We start from the raw sequence: 24,832 nt of genomic DNA on the forward strand, positions 1-24,832 counted from the left end.
CTCACCAGCACAATAATGTCAGAAATGCTAGTTTTATTTTGCTGTGCCTGCATGTTCTTCAACCTGTAACTATTTATGCATTTTTTAGCCTGAAGAGAGGCTCTTGTGTCCATGTAGAGCAGAGGATGAAAATGCAGAGTGGGTGCTTTTGGAAGAAAAGTCTCTTTGGTACAGTGGGATGTTGCAGGTGGATGGATGGCTTGGCTTTCACCAATATGAGGAGGATTGGCAGAGCTTGATTTTAGTCCAGGTGGTTGGTGGAGCAAAAAAAGGGTTTCTCTAAAGATCTTGTGTTCGGTTTTCTCTCTTGATTTTTCTCCTGAAGCAGCACAAAGGAGAACTCTGTTAACTACCTGCATTTGAGATCAGGAAAGCTCTGTCCATGTGTGTTTTCACAGATTGGGGCTTTAAGTGACAAGTTAATTCTCAGATTAAGGAGGGGGAAAAAATCCTTGGAACAGCAGTGAAGCTATGTCAGTTTTGGGGAGGGGGAGAAAAAGATCTTCACAGAAGAAGAAAAATATGCTCATTTACAGTTCAGCTAATGAAGCAAGAAGTTAAGAAGATGTAACAATATACATTTATTGAGTTGTCTTTCTATTTATTAGTTACTGTGTTCACTGAGCATGGTTTCCAGGGTATGGCTTTTATTTCTCTTCAGTGATGAGAAGTTATCTTAATAAATTAAGGGATCTATTAGCAGGAGCAGCTGTGTGTTTTCCAGCCTTCAGCCAGGCCCAGCTCTCGAGGATGCCTGAATCCCCTCACGTTTCTCTTTGAGCACAGAGCAAAATGTGCATTGCTCCTGGGTGTGAGCATGTCACACAGGTCCCTCCTCAGCTGTGGGGACTCTGTTCTGTCCCTTGTGACAATATGCTCAGTGTCTAAACTGTATGGATTGTGTGAGTGGTTTTGATTTGGTTTTTATTTCCCCCCCTAGTTTGACTTTCCTTCTCCTTTTAGTCGTTCTTTCTTGTTGTTCCACAGTAAGCTTGGATATTAATCATATGGTATTCAACCTCTCCCACTGTGACAATAACAGCTGCTTGATCATTTTTTTGTAAGAATTTTTCCTTTACAACTGCAGCCTTCCAAAAAAAATCAACCAAAAATACCCCAAAGAATCCAACCTATGAAAAACCCAGGAAGGCTTTGAAGAAATGTCAGTGTCATTTAAATATGTAACACACACACTCAGGCTTTCTCTCTGTACCTGCTGTCTAATTTCCCTTCTCTCAATAGCTCTGACTAATCCTGGGATCTTTCCCTGTAGGAGCTCTGCTATTTATGAATAGAGCAAGTCCTATCTGTGGACTCGTTAATGCTCAGAGTACTCAGATTAACAATGTGCATAAATAGCAGGGAGCTGAAGGACCAGGTCCTCAGAATAACAATTGGGAGGAGATGACCCTGTGGAATATGTGATGAAGGAAACAGCTTTTGCTGGCCCCCCTGAGGGTGAGGGTGTGTTCTGTTGTTGGACTTGCCATGAAGAATCAAGTTCAGCATCCAGAGATGATCTCCTGAATTCGGCTGATCCTGACAGGGTATTTTTTTTGAAATGGTGCTGAGGGCATCTGCAATAGAAACGATGATTTTTCCTCTTACTGCAGCCCTCCTGTGTATGTTCACATCACACTTCATGTTCCCCTCTCTCCCTGAGCTATAAAGGAGAAAACAAGAGTGCTGTTAACCTGTGTAGTGCTCCTCTGGAAATGGAGAGCTGCCTCTCCATCCTCACCAGGAGCAGAGAACAAAGCTGCACCTACATCCTTTCCTGACAAAGGCTTCAAGTGCTTTCCAGCCCTTCAGTGGATAAAATCCTTGGAGCACAATGCTGTTGCTTATTTAATTACTGTTACTACCTAGTGTGTTTAGGGCAGCAGTTTAAGTGTAACTGGCATAAGGGATTTGCTAAACTCATTACTCGTTCTGCTTGTAACAATTTCTGTGTCTCCCTGGCCCTTCTTGGGGAAAATAATCCACTTAAAACATCTTGAAAGAAGGGCTAGAGAGAGCCTGCTGAGGCCAGGGCAATTCAAAGTATGTGGTGGCAATGTTGATGCTCATTTTCTGCTGTGTGTCTGGAGCTCCTGTTAGCATAAAAGATTTGATACACTGGTTTCAGTGCAGAATAAGCATAAAGTGCCCTTAGCTGTGTTTCCAGGAGGCAGCTGACACACGGAGCTTATCTCTGTAACATTTCAGCAATGATAAGGCATCTGTAGCTCTTTCCATGACACAGTTTAGTAAATCCAGCAGCAGCCCTTTGCCTGACTCGCAGAGATGTGGAGCTGCTTTTTGAATTGGCTGCACAAAGTGATGTGTGATGAGCACTCTAAAATTGGGTCATTTATTTATCTGTTAAGTGTGAACTCTGATTTCAGTCTCGTTGGGCTCTGGCTGCTCAGGTTCGATCTTCCTTGGTCACCCCTGCACAAGGATTTGCTTCACAGCAAGGACAGAGGCCAGGACGTGGCACTTTTTGGTCTCTTGTGTAGGTAGTGAGAGAAATGTGCTCAAGGACAGGGTGCTGCCAAGGCAATTCAAACCTGACTGGGAGCACTGGTGGCTCAGCTTGGTGTTGGGCAGGTGGGGCTGTTCTCATGCCTGTACTGCAGTAAAGATCAGCATCTCCTCATGGTATTTCTGGGACTGTCACGAACTGGTGCAGCTCCATTATTAATGTTGACCTTTTCCCTGCCCGATGAGACATCCATCTGCAGCATCCACTGCAGAGACTCAGGAGAGCAGCATCCTGATACCTGCTGTCAAAACCAGTCTCTTTTCCCTCGTTGTGAAGCATCTCTTGTGATGTTTTCCACATGGCAGCCCCAAGTATGTAAAGACGTGTGTGTTTTCTGTGAACACAGCTGCTGCTCTTGACCCATCTGCCAGGAATTCTGCTCTTCAGACACAGCTTGCTTCCTCCTGGTGTCTGTCTCCCTGTTCTTCCATCAGAAACAAACATTTTAACACAGCTTTGCTTAATGCAAAAGAATAACACACTCTCCTTTTAAGGGCATGGTTCAGAGAATGAGGGAATGCAAGGATGGGCTGAATCTCCTGTCAAATGGATGGTTTCATTTGGACAGCTGTATAAAGTATTTGCTGCTGTGGAAAAACTCTTCTTCTACTGCATAAAAAATCCCTAAGCAAGTGTGTCTGGGCAATGCCAAACCTGGTTAGTGTAGGGTGAAGCTTCTTGGGAGTCTCTGTCCTTCCTGCTCAAAAGAAAACCGAGCCCATGCTTCATCTTTAATTGAGTTGGGTTTTGCTCTGCCAGATGAGCTTTCTCAGCAGCACAACTAATATTGGGACTGGAGAAAAACCAGCAATTTGTTTTACTTTTGTAAGTAGGGAACAAAGAAAAAATATTTAAAACCCCTCAAACAGAAACGTAAGAGCAAGCTGCTTTTAAAACACCTGCCTCTCACCTCTGCTAAAATGGGGGATGTAGCTGAATTACAGAGGGCCTGGATCATGCACTCAGGAGTCTTTCCACACCATGGTCATGGTGCTGCCAAGGGTGTGTGCTCATGAGATGTCCTCTGATCCAGTTAGAAGAGCTCTTCCAGGAACCATGTCATTATAGAGTTGGAAATTCTGGAAGCTGCTGTGCACTTCTCCTCTTTGTGCTAAAAATGTCTCTGGAATGAGCCCTGTCCTGCCCTGGCTCTGCTCCTGCTGCTGGGCACAGCGGCCTGCCAAGGGCTCCTGTGCCCTCCTGGTGCCCTGGCCCTGGCTCTGCAGAGCTGGACAAGGCCTCTCTGTCCTGCTGGGCCTCTCCTCCCTTCAGGACCACCTCACTGATGGAGTGATTGGTTCTTTTTCACCATCAGAATGGGCCTCCTGATCTTTTCATCCCAGAGGTTAAATGTTTGGTGTAAGCACGTCTGCTGTGGTCTGTAGGTCACATTGCCTGTGCCTGGCTCTTAACCAGCAGAGCATCTGATGGAGATTGAGCTTTCTGATTTGATGGGAAATAGTGACAGGCACAGGAGGAAAATCAGCTGCAGCCTTTGGGCTCTCATTCTTTGCTGTTAGGTGTTTTTATTTGTTTGTTTGTGTTTACTTGTTTGTTTTGCTGTGCTATGCCCTGGCCACTCTGCTTGGCCAACACTGGCATTTGATAAATGTGTGCTCTTTTAAAAGAGGAGCATGTTTGAAACTGGAGTAGCAGCTTCTGAAATTCATCCTGTGCTGCAGTCCCTCCTGTGAAGGACCAGGATGGGCAGAGGAGCAGCCTTCATCCCTCAGAAGAGATTCCTCAGTGTGAGGTTTCTGCCCTAGGATGTTGGATCTGATGCTGCCGTGTCCAGAAGACATCTGGGCCTTTTTATTGTAATTATATTTGTGTATTCAGACCAATTTTGATGGTTATGAAGGTTCAAAAAAATCCCAGAGATCTTAATAAGCTAATTCAGTAACTGTTTGTGGCTTTTGTTGTTCCTCTTTGTTGTGAGGACAGAACTGGTTCTTGCTGATGAGCGCTGCATGAAAATTATATTATTAGTAATTACTGGTAATTTCTTGTCTGGAAGCTTCAGGTTTGTGGGAGCACTTGAATTTGCTTCTGTATTCCCTCTGGCTTGGCTGTAGCGTCTCACAGTACCTCAAGACACTTGAGCAGCTCCCTTTCCTCCATGGGAGCTTCTCACACCAGTTCTGGGTGGCAGAAGCAGTTCCCTCTCTGTCCGGGTGTGGATTTTCTGTTCAGTCAGGGAACCACTGAGGTGCTGAGGCTTCCCCCAGGTGAAGGGAGCAGCTCCAGCCCTCGCTCATGAGGGATGTCAGTGCAGGGTGAGGGCTCAGGGATGAGGGGGAAGGCAAAGAACCAGAAGGTGCTCCTACGTTTCCCCTTTAAAATTGTAGTTTTGTTTTAAATGCGCTGTGGTAACACCGTGGTTTCTGTCAGCTGGCAAAGTGAAGGATTAGTCATAGAGGTTTGTTTTGTTTTCTTCTAGGGAAGCTGGCAGAAAGGTAGAAAGAAAAAAGTGCACCATTAAACAAAAATCCCTGGAAAAACAACAACCCTAAACCACCAGCTCTTCAAAGAAAATGACAGTATTGCTGTGTTTGCTCTTTATGGGGAGCATCACCTGCCTATGGTGTCTCAAGTCCTTTTAGATTTAGATTAGGGATATTCCTGATTTTTGAGTTATGCATGGAGACATGCATTGGAGGTAATTGTACCTGGCTTAGCTAAGGAAATAGGAATAGATGTAACTACTGCTTAATTCTCCACTTCGAGAGTTACCTTTACTCCTTGTGCCAAATACCGAGTTTTTTTCTTCAAAGATCATCATTGGAATAGAAACATTTTTATCCCTCTCTGAGCCTGAGATTAATAGAGGAGGACTTCTTAAAAGCTGTATCTTCTGTTTTGATTTGGTTTCCAACATCCTAATTACTTCTCCTTCCAGCCATGCCTCTGTATCTGCTTTCCTTTCATCTTCCCGGCTCTGGTTGGAGCAGCCTTAGAGCAGAGAAGGGAGAGCTCCTGGCTGTAGGTGAGATAACAGCGTTGGCAGGGAGGGCCCTGGCTGGCACCTTCCAGGCCCTGCAGCCTGGGCACGCTGGGCACTGCAGCTGGAGTGGGGCAGCTCGGGGTCACCTCAGACTGCTCTGGCAACGGCTGGTGGGTTGAGATTGCCTGGGAATAAATAGTAAGTAAACCCTGGATATACTTGGAGAGGCAGTTCCTGCAGATGTTCCAAGCTTTTGTGAAAGGAGCAAGCAGGAAAAGCAGGGGGGCTTGCACTTTTTTTTTTTTTTTTTTTGTTCCCCTAAGCTGTACTAAGTTTATTCACATTTTCAACCTGTTTGTTTTGGATACCCAGCTATTCTTAATAAACACCTGATTCCTTCCTGCTTGGAGATGCTGATGGGGTGGGGACTCTGGGGTATAAATCTATGGCTCCCGTGTCCAGGTGACAACTTTGATTCCTCATGTCAGCATCTGCACATGACTTCTTGCTCAGGAAGGTCAGTAAAGCTCAAGAGCAAATAACTTGTTTCCTAAGCAATGGAAGGTTCCTAAGCAGGTTGAGTTTATATTTGTAGCTTTGTTTTGAATGTTGTTGTTATTGGCTGAAGAAATGCTTGTGCTCCTCTGGTGCTCTGTGAACTCAGCTGCTGTGGTGCCCTTCAGTGCCTCTGGATTCAGAGTGGGAGGAATGCTTGTTATTCTGTGTGATGGAAGGGCCTGGCTGTTCTCAGACGCTGAGATGTGTAAAACCTTCAAACGCCAAAATATCAGCAGGGTGATGCAAAACTTTCCTCTCGACCAGATAAGTGATGGGAGATTTACTCTGATTTGTAAAATAATAATTTCTCGCTGGTTACTTTGTGTAAACTATGATGGGTTTTTTTTATGAATTGATTCTCTTGCTGCCCCCTCCTCCCCCTGGGGAAAGTTCTTTAGCAGCACATGGAAAATGTGACTGACCCACAAAGGTCAGATTCAGTCTACCCTTCTGCTTTTCTTATCCTGCTTGTCAGACAGCACAACTTACTTGCTTTATCTACTGTCCAGATCTGGGTTTTTTTCTGTATTTCTCTTTTTTTTTCGTATGTGTGAATTTTAAATAGAATTTCTATAAAATATGGTGGCAGTAGAGCTGTTCCCTGAACGTAATTTACTGTGCTTTATGGCTCCTGCTGATCTTTTTTTAGTTTCTTGCTAGGGATGATATTGATTGGAGTACAGAGTTTTTTTGCAGCTGAAGGGAAAGGTTATGCTATTACAGATTATATATAATTTTTAAAGACTGTCTTACAGTAATAGACACATACAGGCAGTGGTTACCAAAACTCATTATTAAGTAGCTGTAAAACCTCTAACAAGATAAACTGTTTAATGTATTGGCTGGTTAGTGTCTTTAGCCCTGCCTTTGATGGCGTGGTAGGTACAATGTATATTTAGAAACTAATTCCAGAAAAAAACCATCTGTCAGACTAAAGATTTTCTCAAGACCCGAAAAAACAATCCTGTTTTTTATTTTTCTTAAGCAGAAAATCATGTGCTCTGCATGAAAGATGCTGGTAAAGCTTTGGGGAGAAAACAGGGGCAGTGGGTTCATAAAATCCCAACATCCCAGGAGAGGGAGATTCACATGGCATTGCTGGGATGGAGAACTTGGATGAGCAGAAGAGTGTTGGTGTCCAGATTCACTTCCAAACCTCCTGGATTTGGGCTTGGCTTTTATTTCTGGCTTTGGTAGTAGAGCTCAGGGCTGTGCAGTGGATTGAGCTGAGCAGCAGGCACGCTGTGGATGTTATTCCTCTGTCTGGAAGGGGTTTGGAGATGCATCAGGCATCTCAGGGAATGATTCAGTTTGTAACAACCAACCTCCTTCCATGCATGTTTGTGCCTCACCTGGTGGAGCTGCCTTGCTTCTGCCAAGCTCTGGAATATTTCTGGTTTTCCTGAACATGAGCAGAGCACCCTGAGTGATTTAAAAGCCATTGCTAAGCATTATTGTCTTTTTCTTCCCTTTTCTTTTTCTCTTTCCCCTTTTTTCATGTCACACAAAACCACTTGTCTGGAGTAGGGAAGTGTGTGATAGAACATTTAAACTTTAGGTTTTTGAGATTTTTTTTTTCTGTCAGTGGCCAGATAGCTCATTAGCTGAACTTGTGTGCTCTTGGTAGTAATATGGGTTTGTTAATGGATTTTTTTTTTCTTATAGGGATGTGTAAATGAATGAAAGAATCAATTGCTTCTCTTGAACATCCCAATATTTATTTGCTTAACTAATGAGGAAAATGTGCATTCTGAAAGGCTTCACACACACTAAGGAAAAGTTAAGGAAGTTCCTTTATTTGTAGTGACTCTTAACTGCAAGAACTGGCCCATAAGTAACAGGGAAAAAGTTGCTTCTAATACCCAACAATTTGTCCTCTGAAATACCACTCCTGGGAATGTGTGGTTATTCCCATCAGGCAGCCTGAGGGATCTGGAAAAAAGCTTTATTGGCATCAGTTGTGTGTTACCTGTGTTAGCCCTGAGTGCCTGAGACTGAGGAGGAACTTGCACATGCAGATTTTCTTCACAAGAATTACAGATTTCACCATGTGTGTTTTATCTTGTCAGTTTTTTGAGGCTTTTCTCTTTTCCCTCCGTGGTTTCTATGGGAATGTCACGAGTTTGGGTGGTGTGTGTAACTCTCCCAACTGCAGCACAGTCTGTCTCTGTATTGCTTAACTTTTGGGGTTTTTTTTGTGCTCATTTTGTGATGTAGGACAAGAGCAGAGGATGTTTGACATTTAACTAGGGGTTCCAGTTACAGGGATGGCAGTCACAGATGATTTCTCCATCGTCTGGAAGTGAAATAATTAAATCAAAAAGCACAAACCATTGTTTCCATGCAAGCTTGAGGACAGACCTTTACCATCCCCAGTCCCCTGGGGTGTGATGCAAGCTGGGAGCCATCCCAGAGCTGGGAAATTGGTTTGGGGAATGAAGGAGAAGAGAGATTTCTGTGGCTGACCCCAAGAAGGGCACTGTTGAGTGGAAGGTCTCTACCACCTTTTTTCAGAGAAACTGGTATGTGCTAAAACATCTGAGGGAACTGGGAGTGTTCCTAACCCTGGGCACAGCACTCCATGCATTTAAAAATAAAAACTGCTGACATTTCTTTCAGCTGTCCTTAGTGTGAATCAAAGCACTCTGGTTTCCAGTGTTTCTCAGCACTGACAACGCCAGGCTGGGCAGCAGGGATATTTTAGCCCTGCATACAGGATTAGTGGTGTCTTGGGGAGGGAAATGAGGCACCTCTGTTCCAGCAAATGAGCAATTTACTGTTCAGAGGAAGGTCTGGTGCTGCCTGGCGGGTGGGTCTGTGCTGTGCGAGGCTTTTGATGTGGGAATGCTGTCAGTCACCTGCAAGCTGAGGAGCTGCAAGAGGGTTGGACTTGCTGGAAACTTTGTGCTCATTTGCTGCTCTGCCTCAGGGAGCTTCTTCCGAAGAGATTGTGTGAGTGTCTTTGGGTGTAAGAACTGAACTGCAAAGGAATAAAGGAATTTAGTTAACTAATCCCTTTCCCCTTTTAGAATGTGATAACTTCAGTCTGAGGGCACCCCAAACCCTAAACAAGGGGTTCAGGTGGGATTTTGGAGACAGCTGCCCATGGTGCAAATACCAATCTTTGCTGATTTCTCTCTGTTTTTAAAACCTCTTTATGCTCCACAACTTTCTGGGTGCTCCCCTTGCCCCTGGTGTGGCAGCATTTCTGCAGGAAGAGCTGTTGGGCCACTCGGGGTGAAAGATGCAACAGGAACACAGCAAATGATCCTCTTTGTCCTGGGATCACCCCTTGTGCTGCGCCCAGACCTTGTTGGTTTGGGTGGAGGAGCCTCTCCCAGGAGGGTTTTTGAACCCAATTACAGGAACTCTGTTAGGGAACATTGCTGGACGTGTGGATAGCTCTGGAGGTATTAATGCAGGCTTTTACCACATCATCTTAGCAAACCATTTTCTCCAATAAATGTGACAAGCTGACATGGGGCTTCCAGAGGAGTTTGTCCCTGAATCCTGGAGGAGCTCAGCACTGGGAAGTGATGGGGAGGCTGACACTGCTGTCTTGGAAATCTTGGAGGTGATTGCTGGGGCGAGGAATATGAGAAAATTGCTTCCTTCTCCTTCAGATGTGTGCAATTTGTAACTGTTTGGCTAATCTGATTATCTCATCTTGCCTGGGATGACAAATGGAACAGATAGCTGTGCTCTGCTCAGTTGGGTCCTTTTGTGCTAAAGGAGCATGTGACCTTATTTTGAAAGAGTAAACTCCTACAGGAATAAATACTGTAGAGAGAAAAATGCTGCTTTCTCTACTTTCCCCTGTGACAAGCTTCAGAAACTTGTCCATTATGCTGTAAAACAGTGTAGTTATAATCTGTCTGTCAGCATGGAACTGGAAAATATTTTCAGCTCAAAATAACCTCCACAAAGAAAATAACTACCATGTGATCCCCTATTCAGAGGAAAGCTACTGGACTTTAGTCCTAAATAAAGATTCCAACCAACTTTGGTGCTTTAAAGAGCAGTGGTGGTTGTCCTGAATTTGACGTTCCCAAGTCCACTCTCCTGAACAGCCTTTGCTTTGGTCAAGTCAACAGAGCAAGTTTCACAGTGGCTTCTCTTTGTTGCTGGTGCTTTCAGTCGCTTTGAGACTGGCTTCAGCAGTGTGAAATGCAAGGAAAATTTTCCAAAATGTAATTATTGAGCCATCACTTGGTTGGCAAGTCCTTTTCAAAGCTTGCCATTGTCCTTTTGTCCTCTTTAGCATCGCTGGGAAAAAATGCATTAACCTGTGCTTGAGAAGGCGATGATTTGCTTGGTTTTTGATACAGTCAGGCCTATTTATTTTGTCAGCAGGAGATGCTGCTAATGTATTTAGCAGTAAATCATCCTGAAGCCAGGGCTCTGAACAGCTCTTGCTCGTGTTCTTTCTGTGGGGATGTTGTTGCTGAATGTGCAGAAGAGAATGGCCGTTCTTCTTTCTCTTCTAATTTCAGAGATCAGCAGGGATCAACTGCATTGCATTTTTAGAAGTAGCAATTCTGGTTCGTTTGGAACTTGGAAGTTTTCTCTCCCATTAGCTAATTAGGACTATTATACTCTATTGTCATTATTGTCACTGTATTTCTGAGAACCAAGGGTGAAAAGTGACTGTATAAAATGAAACTCATCAACGAGGCTCCCTGAGCCTATTGTGAGTCACCCTCGCTGTTTCTAGTGACAAAAATAAATCTTCTGTTACAACTGTTGACTCCTGCAAGCCCTGCAGTTACTCATTGCAGGAGCTGGGGCTGGTTTGTGCCTTGGGAAGTGCCACTGTCACCAACACATGGCCAGGGAGAATTCTCACCCACGGGTGGCTCCTCTCCGCCAGGCTCTTTTCTCTCCACCTCTAGCCTAGGATAAGTTGTTAAGCTTTCACTATCTCTTGGGTAGTTTTGTTCTTTATCGATTTTATTGAAAATGCTGAAGAGATAGTGCTGTCCTGAGGAAGGAGGAGCAGCTGGCTCTTGACAAAAGCTTGTGTTTTAGTGGCAGAACAGAGAGGATGAGGTCCTGGATTTACATAATTATTGATACCTTTTTTTTTTTTTTTAAACTAGAAACACGAATTGCACACCTGAGCAACTGAGATAATCTTCTGGCAGTGGTCTGTGTAATTAAAAAAAATTGTTAGCAGCTTCTCACTAAAAGTATGGATTGTTAGTGCTGCCATTGCTTATGCTTTGCTTTTCTTCCTTGTAATTGTCATGACTGGTATTTTTTGCAGCTTGTCTATTTTCTCTCAAGTTGGCTAAAAATGCTGGTCTCACGTGACATGATAAATATTCTCTTGGAAGCTAATGCTGTATATATCCTGAACTTCCTATCCTGCTGATGTCTGGATTCATTCCTGAAAACTGCAGGAGCTGGAGCAAAGGTGTCCATTTTTACTGAACCTGGGCATGGGGCTGTTAATGGTCTTAAGACTGGAATGTTTTTGTTTGCTTTAGCTTTTGGGTGGTATTAGCCTTAGCTGTAACCTCTTTCAGTTTCTGTTATTTTTTAATAAGGACTTCCTAGAGCTCTGATGCTGCCTCTTGCAGGAGTTGAGTGTGTGCTGTCCCTGCTGGCACTGCTGGGAATGCTTCTCCCAAACTCTGGAACCTCTGAAAGACCAAGGCCCTGTTTGTGTTATTGATTTCTGGACTTTGCTGTCATTCAGGATTTTTGCTTACTGACAGAAGGAAAATAAAATCAAATCTGCAGAAGAGCAGAAATGGAATTTTTAGGCTAATGAAGCTGTATTGTGTCTGACAAATGGGTGGCTAATCTGTTGGAGAAGGGGGAGGGTTGACTTTTAATGAGAAGTTATTACATGTTGAATAGCTGTTAAATTGCTGTATTAATAAAGTGGACAATCCTCTCTAGCTTGTCTCCTTAAAGTATTCTTTTAATTGAGAACCCCCTTTGATCCATTCTTTTAAAAATTAATTAACATTTTGAAAAACACTTCTTTGACTGTGGTGGCCTGGTTCAGATTAAATTGGGGTTATGTCATGACTGCTTCCTTATGTACTTTAGCTGTAATTTATGGACTCAGTGGATAACACTAACTTCATAAGTAAGAGCTTAACACTTCTAAGAACAAGACTAATGGGCTGAGTTTTTTTTGGTCACAGTTCTTTGAATTGGCAGCAAACAGAAGAATAGAAATGAGATGAGAAAACAGGGTCCAGTGCCTGGAGTGAGAACTTTGGTATTATTTTCAGGCCAGCTCCTGATTGTTTTGACTGTGAGCCAGCATTTGCAGTGAATTTTGGACTAAACTATCCAAACTTTATCGTCCCTCAGTTATTGCATTTCTTGTAGACTGCAGGCAGCTTTTTTTTGCACAGACCAATTGTCCTTCATGCCATGTTGTGACCAAGCTGGAATGTTGAAGTCCTTTGGCTCCTGTGTTCCACTTCATGGATATCGCATGGATAGCTCTGGGTGGTTTTGGTCTCCCCCCTGGCAGTTCTGGGTTTTTGAGAGGCTGTCCCTCAGCAGCAGCAGGCACGTGTGCTCTGGACGTGGCTGTCTAAGAAAGCCCAGCTCCCGAATCAGGTCACTGTTTACAAAGCAGATTTATGTCAGATATAAATACAGCTGTAATGCCCTTTAGCAGAGGGCATGTGGGGCTGTGCAGTGCTCCTGCAATCCGAGAGCTGACAGAGCTGGCTCAGCCAGGATGCAGAAATTCCCAAGGTGGGAACAAGTGGCCAGGCCATGGCAGGAGCTGGGACAGGGAACTGCAGCCCTGGGTCAGAGCCATCCCTGAAACCTGAACCGAGGGGTTGGACACTTTCTGCTCCGTGCTCTGCTTCCTCAGCTGCTGCCAGGCTGGAACAAGGTTTCCATCCAACGGTGCATCTCATGAAAAGGAAAATTTTGTGCCTGAACCCTTAGTAAGCTTGCTTTTGTAACACTGTCTAGTAAGGGACACTTCAAAAAAACACCCTGAAACAATGTGGATATTTGTTGGGGAACAAAGGAAAAGTTTATTTGAATGGGTCTTGGGTTTTGTTACTTTTGTTTTAATTTACATTAAACTGCTTTCTTTTGCCCCACATGTGCAGTGTGACACCTTGTTGCAGGACACCCTGATGGACTTGTGAAGCTGAATTTGTAGTTGGAGGAGGTGGTTGAAATCCCATTTAATTTGAGGAATAAAACCACACATGAGTCCTCCAGGAACAGGAGAATTCCACCCTTGGGAAAGTTCTCTGCTTGCTTTGTCAGGCTGAAACCACAATATGTGCTCTATGGCTGATAAATACTTCGGTACATCCAGAAATCTTCTGTAGAAAAGGGAATTGTTTCCTGGAGAGAATTCTGAGTGAAGCCAGAGGTTGGCTTTCTGAAACCAGTGGGAAGGGCTGCGGGAGGGGTTCAGCAAAATGGGTCAGAATTAAAGGCCAGAGGATTTGCTTCAAAGTTTTGTCTTGTGGATTTGACAGCTGAAATGTGAGTTTGGTTTGTGATGCCCAAGATATTAATGCAAAAATTGGGTTCAGAGCACCACTTAATTACATCTGAGAATATTTTCCCCAGCAAGGATTATTTGCAAGGGGTTTTGGGGATATGGTTGTGAGTGAGAGTTTGAGCATCTTTTGATCTTGAGGAGTTTCTTTCCTTGTCATTTGTGGAGACAGGAGGTCTGTAGCCCTTCTGGTGGGTGTTTGGTTGTGGCCATGCTGGTCTGAGTGTCACAGCTCTGCCAGTCTTCATTCAAGTTACTGCATCTACCAAGATTTCAACAAAACAGAAAAGGTCTTGAAGCTCCCATGTGCTTTCCAGCAGAAAAAGGGCTTTTCTGGGGGTAACATGTGTGCTGAGAACCTCTGGGCTCTTGGGGAAATTTGATATTTTCAAGAATAATTTATTTTCTGCAGAAATTACTGATATCTTGAAAGGCAGTCAGTAAGAAGAAAAAACATTCTTCACATTTTTTTCTTGCAGAATCGTGCCAATTATGAGGAAAATTGAATTTGCTTGAGCTACTCCACTCCCTCCTCTCTTTATAAAAAATTATTTTGTGGAAAAAGTTGGATCCCATCTTGAATCTGCTCTGTCACTGATTCTCTCCTGAATATTGGACCAGATAATTTTTCTCCCCATGTCTCAATTTCCCTGCAAATGAGGGATAATGATGGTTGTCCCTGAAGCCAGGGCAGAACTTTAATGTATCCCTCAAGCCCTGGGAGCTGCTGCAGGGAGCTCAGCTGGGCCCAGCCAGGCACTCCTGCTCTGGGTGGGTGACTCAGAGAATGTTTCCTCTTTTCTTGCCAGTGCCTGCATTTGTCTCCTCAGGTGCCACTCCTGTCCTTAGCTTGGGTGAATTCAAATTTATTTTTTTATAAGTCCTGGTTTCAGTTTCCAGTTTCAACTCTATTTTAAATGATCACAGTGTGTCCTTTGGGTTGTGTTTTTTATGGAGTGGGCAGAGTGGGGAAGGAGTATGTTGGTTTTTCCTGGAGGAGGTGAGAGCTGGGGATGTGGGTGACACCTGCCAGTGCCCCTGGGTCTCTGCTGCCTGAACTGCCCATTGCACCCTGGTTTGGAATCATGTGCAGGGGTCCTGGGTGTTGTGGAGGTGCAGCTGTGGCTCCAGGGCAGGGCAGGAACCTGGAGCTGCCTGTCCAAGTGGCTGACAAAGCTTTGTCCTTCTTTAGACTTCTCAGAGAGGAGTGAGGGACAGAAATGACCCAGCAATTTGTTACCCAGGCTAAAGGAGAAACAGAACTGCTCTGGCACTTCGGCCTCCTCTGTCTCAGCTGGCAAAAGTGCTCAGCTGGAAACACCCTGGAAGCCTCTAAATGGTGTGGGTGGTGTTTAGAGGCTGGGTGTTCCATGTTGTGGTTAGCATTAAGGGTGATTTGCAAAGGCAGTAAGATGTGGTGCTTTAAAAATGCACCATCACTCCATATGTGGGATGTGGAATGGTGGAAGGGAACAAAACACCAGGCCAAAATGTGCTGACTAATGAACTGAAAGTGGGTATTGATTAGCTGTGCACTTTTCATTACCCTGCTGCAGTCCAGGAGCAGGGAGTGATTCTTTTTTCTTTATTAAAAAAAAAAAAAAAAAAAAAGAAACAAAAACTTTCAAAGGCGCTTATAAAATATTTAGTGTAATGATTTCCAAGATCAAAACTCCAAAGAAATTACCCAGCCACAGAAACCTTGTTAATCTGTTGGTGTTATGGATGAAAGACACAACAGAGATATTAAACATTTACTGCTCTTGTGCAAAATGGCCCTGTGCTTTCCTCCTCAATTGCACCATTTTTCATCAGCCTTCACTGCTGTGTCTGTCTTGCTCCCCTTGTAAGAATTTTAGGTGTCATTACAAGTTTCTTCTGATGGAGTGGGACTTATTTCCTTTATCCCCATTTTGCCCTTAGGCAAGGCAAGTCTCAGCCTAATGAAAGCAGTGTGAAGTATTACAGTGCTCTAACATTGCCTTTGCAATGGTACAATGTTTTCCTCCATGAAATGATCTTTTTAAACCAGCTTTGAATGCTCATTTCCTGTTCCACATGATATTTGCATAAATGAGGGAATAAAATGGGTTTCTTTCCATCAGGACTGTAACTACTGAAAAAGTGAAGTAGCTGTTGATGACCCTTTTCAGTTTGAATGGGGAGGTACTGAGGAAGCAATCCATGCTCTGTCCAATGTTGACTCAAATCCCAAAATTGCGTTTTTGGTCTCAAAAGCAGGTTTAGTGGATCTGCAAGTATTTGGAGATAAAAATTCAAATTAACATTGAGAAATAGCTTGAAATGGGCTGTCGGTTGGAAAAGATGAGCATAAAGACCCATGAATAAATAAGCTATAAAATGGGGAATGAGTGCTGTGGTTGCCATTGCAGGGGAGGTGGGATATGGCTGTAATGGCTTTGGGACTGAGTGCCTTTCAAGTGCCTTGTGCAGCAGGGTAGGAACAAGACTCACAGGAAATACACAAAGCTTTGCATTTCAGCTTCCTTGCTCTCAATTCAATTTCTTACTTTAATGCTTAGTGACTGGTAAGATGAAAGAGTGGGAGTTTTCATGACTTTCTGCTCTTGATGTTTTAATAGAAAACTGTGATTTCCAGTGCAGCCACTGATGGAGAGAAAGAGAACAGGGGTGGTGTGGACATGGACATTAAGAGCCTGGATGGATTTGTGGCTGGGATTTTACTACTTAATACAAGTGAAGCCTTGACCAGCTGGTGGGAACTGCACCAAGCTCCCTTTTGTTCCCTCTCCTGATTTCTGTCAGGAAGAGGGATTGTAGCACCTGGAGCTGTGAAGTGTAAATGCAATAACCTCCCAGGGAGGCTACCTGGGAAATTAGATATGCTTATTTTGGTTTTAAACTTGGCCTGCCTCCCTTCTCCCTGCCACTGCTGCCCACAGTGTGCAGGATTCTGTGCCAGTGGCCCTTCAGACTAATGCATGTGCCACCAACCAAAGAAAAATCCTGTCCATGCTGTTTGCCTGTGGCATTCCATAGATTTTTCTTTACAGTAGTTTAATGAGCTGCCAGCAATTTTCAGTCTGTTTTGAGCCAGCACGCTGTACTTGCCACACTGTCAGTGCTGCTTTTATTTTTGTTTCCCTGTGTGTGTATATATAAGTATGTCTATATATATGTGTCTATATATAAATATATATATATGTATCACACTTCTATATTTATGTATTTGTGTGTGAAATGTTGGCCTGTTTTCAGTGGATAATGCTGAGTCTTGGACTAAGAGCAACCCCATTAAAAGCAGGGTCTGCCCAGTTCCTTTAGCTCACCAGGCTCAGTAGCCTGGCCACAGGACACTGGGGTTTGTGGCTGCTCTCCTGATGCAGACTGCTTGGAAACGTTTAAACTTTAATGTCAGTGCTCTTTTTAATATTCATCTTTATCCTCAGTATCAGCAAAAGGATTAGAGGCTGGTTTGTCTTTCCCTCTGAACTCATCTGTGGCTCAAGTGTGCTTATTAGCTCTTTTAATGGCTTCGTTATTAGTTCATTATTGCATAACCTCCAGGCACGGCAGGGCTTGAAATGTTAATTTTCCATCCAAAGTTCAGCTGATGGACTTCACCTGATCCCCCTGGAATCCCTGTGTGCATGGGGAGGGCTGGCTGGCCTTGCACCACACCATCCCTTACAGAGCAGAAGGAAGGGAGTAGTCAGTTCTTCCTCTGCCAGGTGCTGAAGGAGTAACAGGACTGGAAAGTACAAAAAACCAGCACAATATCCGAGAATGTTTAATCAGAAAAAGTGGTGGGTGTTGTGCACGCTTTGCTGTGGTGTTACTTTCCCCCCTCCCCTTCTCCTCACGATGCTTCAAGCCAGTATTTGGCTGCCCAGTGAACTATAACAAGATTTAATAGCTCCAGTGTCGCTATATTGCATTTGGACTGCTTCCATCCTTCAGTTGTAATAAACGTCTACTTTACAATGAGCTCTTAAATTCTATAAGTGACGTCAAATTGGATCTAATAATGGCAAAAAGATCAAGTACTGGAAATGCAACTTGTTCACCCTGTCTTAGCAAGCAGTGTTTGTCCTCAGCCCCTCGCTGTGCTGCTGCTGCCTTCGAGGGCTCTGGAGCTCGCCCTGCACCTGGGGAAGGTGATTTGCACAAATGTGTGTGCTTTCCTTGTGTCCTGGCTGTGCTGCAGGCAGTGGGCCCAGGAGGGCTGGAATGGGACAGACCTCTCCATTGGGATCACTCTGGGAGCACCCAATGGGCTGGGAGGGCTGAACAGCACCCAGAGCCTGGCTGGGTCACACTAACACACAGTCACACTCGTGCACACCACTGCAGTTGTTCATCAGCTGCTGATTCACCGTGGGATGGGATCTGAGCTCAGCCGTGAAACTGGGATGTGCAAACATCTGCATGAGTGAAGATGTGACAGATGAGATGGAGGATTAGGATGAATGACCCTGCCCAGAGTCACACACTGACACAGTGGCCTTGGAGCCAGAGCGTGTGAACTGTGCACTTTTAAGGAGCTTTAACTTTTGATCAGTTGTTGTTTTTTTTTTCCCAGGCCTGATGAGTTTTTAAATCTGCTTAGCTGTCAGTGAGCAGGTACAACTCACACTATGAAAACTGAAAACTGCTGATTTTCAAAGCCTTCTTCTCTATCTTCAGTTTAGTGCATGTGTGTGTGAGAGAGAGACAGTTTTGAGAGTAGTGATGAGTGGTTTGTGGCCACAGAGCTACTAAATAGAAATGTTGAGGCCTTTTGACCTTCCAGTGTAGATATGGCTTGAAACAGTCCCAGTGGAGAGATCACTTTGGTGGGGTTGGGTGAGGAGGGGAGAGAAGGGAATGGTAAAATACGAGCACTCGTTATTCATCTCCTTGGAAAAGCCTCATTAATTGTGTTTGCCCCTGACCTTTACAGAGCAGTGATCAGTCATGAGAGATTCACAGTGACACACTCCAGCCTAGAGTGTGCTGAGCACTCACAGACCAAGAAGTTCCTCTCTGTCCTGTGTCCTTCCCGTGGAGCCAGCTGTGGGATGTGGGCAGGACAAATGCCAGGCTGTGCTGGTCCCTGTGGTGGATCCTGGGCCCTGTGTGCCACAGCTCCTGGAGAGGGCTGGGCAGGCAAGGCTGGCCAGACAGCCAGGCTCTGTGGGTACTCGTGGAAAGCTCCTGAGAGGCAGGGACGCTGTGGACGAGCAGGATCAGAGTGACAGGGAATGGTCTTTGCAGCAGTGCCACTCTGGACAGATGAAGCTGAGCAAGACTGCTCTGGGCCAGGAGGGAAACTGCCGCATTAATCAAGGTGTGAGCCCGAGGCTGCCTTTGAAAACTGCTGACTTAGGCCCTGGGATTCTGTTTCCCATTTATGCTGCAGCTTCTGAAGGCATAAATAAATCCCAGCACAGTAAGGATGCAGTGCTTCCAGTCATGGCAGAGCTGTGTCCTCCTCCAGGGAGCTCTGCAGGAGAGGGAAGGTGGCTGGGCTGCTAAGCCTGGTGTTGCTTTCAAAGTCCAAGTGTTAGATCCACTTGGGATCAGTGCTGACATCTCTTTGATACTGCTTTCTTCAAGAAAGCATCTTCTTGAGGGATAAAAGTGATACAGAGAGCCTAAGGAAGGTCTTTAGGGAGATAGGTGAGGTCTTCAGGTAATGCCTTCCCTCATCCTTTTGCCTGTACAGGTTTGGCTTGGTTTTCTTACAGTTGTTTCTGTTAATTATCTTAAATTTCTTGGTGATGTGAAAATATTGCAGGGAAAAATGTTCAACAGCTGAGTCAAGAATATCAATCCTTAGCTCACGAGTGTGCTCTTTCATGGAGGAGACTTTTCTCAGCTTCTCCAGAGAGCACAGCCCTGAGCAGGCAGTGGGTGATGAGAACCTGAGACCTGGGGCTGGGACTTGCTTCTGCTACCAGCTGCTGTGTGAGCCTCCATGATGGGTTTTCCTTTTAACTTTACAATGGCATAAAATCAACCTCCTGTGAGAGGCTGGAAAATGCTCATTATAGCTGCTCTCTGTCGTGTCTGTTGCAAAGGGAATGCAGCAGCCATGGCCTGAGGTGGGTCCCTGCTGCTGGGGCGTTGCTCCCTGCAGCCCTGAAAGGCTCTGCTCAGCAGCCTGAGCATGGAAAAAGTGAGCTGGTCAAAATTTGTCATTGAGGTGACAGCTGGGAAGAGTCATAACAGCTCTTCTGTAGCCTGAACCCACAGTGTGAGTGGTTCTGCTACCCTGACCCCCTCGAGGAGCTGGGATTCTGCTGTCACACTCAGTTTCCATCTCCTCGGGGCTAGCCTGGGAAGCCTGGCTGGGATTTGGCCTCCAGCATTCCAGTAGCACAGTTTAACCACCCTTCACACGCTGAACTTACTCCTTAATTACGAGCTGTCAGTTGTTATCAGCCCTTTGCTACCTCCCTTAGTAGCAGGGAGGCTGCCCAGACACTCCCAAAGTGAGCCAAGTTCATGGGTTAAATGGAGATATTCTGCTGGGTCTCTTGGTCTGTTCAGCTTCTGCAGACCCAGATAATCCTCCCCTGATTTTAAAGCACGGGCACTTTTTTTAGGGAGTTTGTTGTTGTGAGGGAGACTGTTAAAATGGGAAGTAAAAGCAGCAGGCTGTGCATGAGCCTTTAGACAGCCTGGAGCAATGGCTCAGAGGAGGACCTGACTCATCTCAGCAGGATATTGACTCTGCAGCATAATTATGATGCTTTGAGAACCTGATTTTAAAATAATTGAGGTATAAAATTATGCGCCTGGCTCTCCCAGTTACTACAGCTCGGGGTATAAATTGAATAAGGGGCTGTACAAATGTGCCACTTGGCTGGAGCAGGAGCAGCAGCCAGTCTGGAAATGTCCTGCGTCACTGTGCTTGCCTCTTGCTGGGAAGCCAGCTGCAGGCTGAGCTTTGCAAACAGCCTCTGCATCTCCCAGTTGTGCAGCCACAGGGGTGTGGCAGGTCCATGGAAAGTGCAGCTTGGTGTAGCCAAAATCCAGTGGTGAAACCCTGGCTGTTTGCTAATCCCAGCACGTGGAGCAGCTCCAACACCTCTGGCTGCTCCCAGCAATGGGCTGGGTGCAGAGAGTGCCATGGACACATTTGGGGTTTGATGCCCCTTTGCCAGAGCTGTGGTCACTCCCCTGCTTCCAGAAGCACTTTTTCCTTTCTCCCATCATTTCTGCAGGCAAACTTTTGTGTTTTGTTTAGACAATACAATGAGTGGTCTTTGATTGTCTATGAAATCCCAGGATTTTGGGAGGAGGCCACCATCCTCAGTGAGTTGTCTGAAAGGGCCATTTTGGCACCTCCATCCCACCTGGAATGGTGTTCCCCCAGATCTGAATTTGGTGAAATCCCATGGTTTTATTTCATGGTTTGATACCTGGGCTCCACTGCTCTTGCAGGGGTAAGAACAGGTTCTTTTCAACTCAAAGACAACCCAAGCTGCAAACATACCTCGATAATTTACTTTTCTTTGCCAGTCTGGCTGAAAACCAGGCAAACAAGCCAGGTTTGTTCTCTTTGTGCCTCCTTGAGTGTCAGGCTGCTGATCCCAGGTGCCTTTCTCTTGGCTGAGGTTGGGATTTGCTCTATGGTGTTGCCCAGTGTGTTTCCAGATTGTTTTCTACCCAACCCTCAGGGGTGGCTGCAGTAGCTGGAGTGGGGCACCTCCAGTGGGCACTTCCAATGGACTGCTGCTGCCTGCAGCCCTGTGGGCTGAGCACAAATGCTGCTTTTTAATCACTGACCGCAGGGAAGGAGAAACATGAAGGAGGGTTCATGCTGAACCCTCAGCTCCCATGAAAGCTGAGCAGGAGCCAGTGCTGTGACCAGACAGGCTCCATGTGCCAAGGCTGCTGCTGTGCCTGCTTGGGACCAAAATGTTGGGATTTTTAGTCTGTAATAAAATAAACCCTCTTGTGTCTCAGCCATCTGAATTATTACCTGACTGGAACTTCATTATAAACACATTTTTTCCATGTTGGTACAGGTTTCTTGCCATTTTACTGCTTTTCAGGTTCCATGTTTTGTTTTATTAATCTCTTCCAATCAATAGAACTATCCCATTTTTAGCAAGTAGCAAGGACAGATGTGACTGATGTCCTTATGATGGAGCAGAATCACTTTCAGAGCATTTGGGGAACAAGGGGAGAAGCTTTTCAATCTAATTTTCAAAGATCTCTAAAGCACAACAAACTGCTCAAGATGTGTAGCTGAGTCTCCCGCTGCCATCAGCTCCAAGAGTTGGGATCCTGGAGTTGCACCATTGCTGATCTGATCCTTGAGATCCATCCTCTGATGGTAACTGTTGTTCCTTGCCATGACACTAATTAAAAACCACTTAATGAGATTATCTCCACCTGTTCTGGAGGATTAGTTTGATGGAGGAAATCCTGGATGCACACACTTCTCTGCAGAGCTCGGCAGTGTAGGGAAGCAGAGTTTTCCCAGAATTATTCTCTACAGGCTTTGCCATAGCAGAGACTTCTTTATCCTCCCCATCCACGGGCACAGATTGCTCTGACAGCAATAAAATGCAGCAGAGAATTGAATTTGGAAATAAATTGTTTAGATGATGCAGCAGCAGACGGATCACTATTCCAGAAGAGTCGGTCTGGGGTGGATTTGCTTTAGTGCCAGATTGGAAATGTGGCAGTCACAGGGAGCTGAGCTGGGGGCACCATGGCATGGGGCTGGGTGTCCCCTGGGCAGTGTCCCTGAATGTGCTCAGCTCTGGCAGAGCCATCACAGCAAACCTGGGTTATAAACACTGGATGTTGTCCCTGTCTGTGACCATGGGCACGTGCCTGAGCCTCTCTAAAGCTCGTAAAAGGTCGGTGAAGTGTTGTGCAAACACCGGCTGGCACTAAGGGCTGCTGATAGCCATGCGGTTTCCTGATTCCCACGCCGTGGTTTAATCCACAAGATAAATTGGTTGGGTTTGTTCTCTTGGTTGTTTCTACCAGTCACAGGGCTTGGGGCTGGTTTGGCTCCAGCAGCTCTCTCTGAAGATGTCCAATAAGCAGGCACAGCAGAAAGGTGGATTTTGGTGACAAGAAGGAGCCCAGTGAATGGTTTATGTGCTGTGAGAGCCATCACCAGATCCTGCCCAGGCTGCCTTGGGCTGATAACAGACTTTGCTTCTTGTGTTCTCTTCTCCTCACAGTCATTCTTTTATTCCCCCCTTCCTTATATAAAGTTATTGTCTTTATCCACAGTCCATAGGGGGTATTAAAGGTATTTGCAAAGTTCCTGCTTTAACTGTGGTATAGTAAATGCTGTATTCCCTGAATCCTTAACTAGTAATTCTGTTACAGTGCCTTGAGGTGGGGTACAATGGAATTTTTCTCTGTTGCAGTTTGATCTTTGACTGTATTCTCATGCAGTGGGAGTGTAAAAATGAGCCTGACATTGACAGAAGTGACAGGAGGATCTTGCCAGCAGACAGTTTTGGAGGTGCAAAAAGAAAGGGTCCTACCAAGACTATAATTCAGAATAAAGCAGGAGGAAAATGTACATTTCTGCTGTCTTTATTCTTAGAATCCAATGGTCTTTCTTCATCAGATTGTTACTGAGGGCTGAGGAAGTTGGATAATTGCCCTTTCTTGCTGCTAAATGAATTTGAGAGGATAAAACCTGATGCTTTTGAGAGGATGCATCTCCAGTGTGTTGCTGACACTGGAGACTGTGGGCAGCAGCAGATCTGCCTATTCATTTGGAGCTTTTGTCACATCTCTTCCGTGGAGATGCTGTTGCATATGAAAGTCTGATTGATACTAAGGCAAAGGTCAGGAGAGTAATGGCTTTGATGGTATCCCCTGAAGCAAATAAAAATTCTTCTGAAAGATTCTGTTCAATTTGAAATCAAAGGTCTGGTAGCACTCCAGGGATTCTTCTCTCTGCTATTATGCTTATAGCTATTACAAAAATTAATGTTTGCCTGTTATTGTTTGTTTTTGGTTTTTTTCCTAAATAGGATGTTGTGCCATAAGAATGGAAAATAACCACTTCTCTCTTTCCTCCCCCCTCCTTTCTGTCTGTTTCAGGGATCCTCGATGCATTTCCTTGCCATTATTTAAGGAGCCTTTACTAAAAGCTTTTGGATTGTGTTTGTGAGCAGCCAAGAGGTTTTGGTATCCAAAATGCTCATAAAGGAATATCGCATTCCTCTCCCGATGAGCGTGGAAGAATATCGCATCGCCCAGCTCTACATGATCCAGGTCAGGACCCTCCTGTGCTCCTGCAGCCTCTGGGGGCTCTCTGGGGGACAATTCCTGCAGCATTGGAAGCTTTAAATTTGGGGTTCGCTGTTTGCTTTTAAAGGAGCAGTGGGGAAAGTAATACAAACATCAATTTCTGACTTGCTTCCTCTTCTGCTTAAATTGGAGAAGCTCTGTCTGACCTGGCTGGGGAAACACAAACCTGTTCCTGTGGAACCACTCAGCCCAAGTGTGTGGGTTCCTACTGCAAGGGATCAAGCTGTGGGGCATGAACTTCCCAGCTGGGTGGTGGTTACTGGTAGTGCCAATTCCAGTTGCAAACCAAATTCTGTTCTTTTCTTGAGAAGCAACAGTCTAATATAAACTTGAGAGGGTAAACCAGAGGCATAATTTGGAATTAAGGGAGGGGAAAAAAAAAAGAGTAATATATCTCATATACTGTGCTCATATACCACAATGAAAGAGATACTAATCAGTTTAGGCATAAAATGTAGATAATTTTTAATAGGTTCTGAATACTGATGGGAATTTTTGCAGAATTCCCTGTCTGCAGTAAAGCAGTTAATTAAAATGTTGGAGTTTTGTAACTGAAGTCCTCTGTGCCCATATTCTCCCAGTGTTTGAAATCCAACCAGGAGCAGTTATAAAAGGAAATGAAACTGAAGTGTTATTTCATTGTGCCACACTTTAAATAAAATGTAATTTTCTTCATCCAGCAAAACACACATCTAATACTGAGTTTGCAGGAGAACTTTGCTTTCTGAAGCAGTGCTAGAAAAATCTGCTTTGGCTTAAAACCTAAAATAAGGGGAAAAAACAACCCACCCCAAATCGAAGCAAAAGTACAACTCCCCCACTTCTCTCCTGACCACCCACCTGTGTTCCTTAAGGATTCATGCACTTGGGCTTGACTGTTTAAAGAATACATGTGTATTTTGCAGTAATAATGGTCAAATTCAAATTTCTGACACAAATGTGTCATCTTTGTGTGTTTAACCTAAATCTTGGCTTAAAGAGGTAAACATTTTTCTTAGGTGGTTTCATTTTTCTGTACCTTTTCCTGATGCTGTAG

At 44.8% G+C, this 24,832-nt stretch overlaps 1 protein-coding gene across 5 annotated transcripts in view; it reads left to right on the forward strand.

The window, feature by feature from the left end:
• The window catches only part of PITPNM2 (phosphatidylinositol transfer protein membrane associated 2), a 124,108-nt gene that overhangs the window by 36,926 nt on the left and 62,350 nt on the right, over positions 1 to 24,832 (forward strand). For all 5 annotated transcript variants that reach the window (XM_058037149.1, XM_058037144.1, XM_058037147.1 and 2 more), the window contains exon 3: positions 23,587 to 23,760. In XM_058037149.1, the coding sequence (XP_057893132.1) occupies positions 23,683 to 23,760 (78 nt within the window). In that variant the 5' untranslated portion in view covers positions 23,587 to 23,682. The remainder of the gene's footprint in view (positions 1 to 23,586; positions 23,761 to 24,832) is intronic.

This window comes from Melospiza georgiana, chromosome 18, assembly GCF_028018845.1.
Source record: "Melospiza georgiana isolate bMelGeo1 chromosome 18, bMelGeo1.pri, whole genome shotgun sequence".
NCBI lineage: Eukaryota > Metazoa > Chordata > Aves > Passeriformes > Passerellidae > Melospiza > Melospiza georgiana.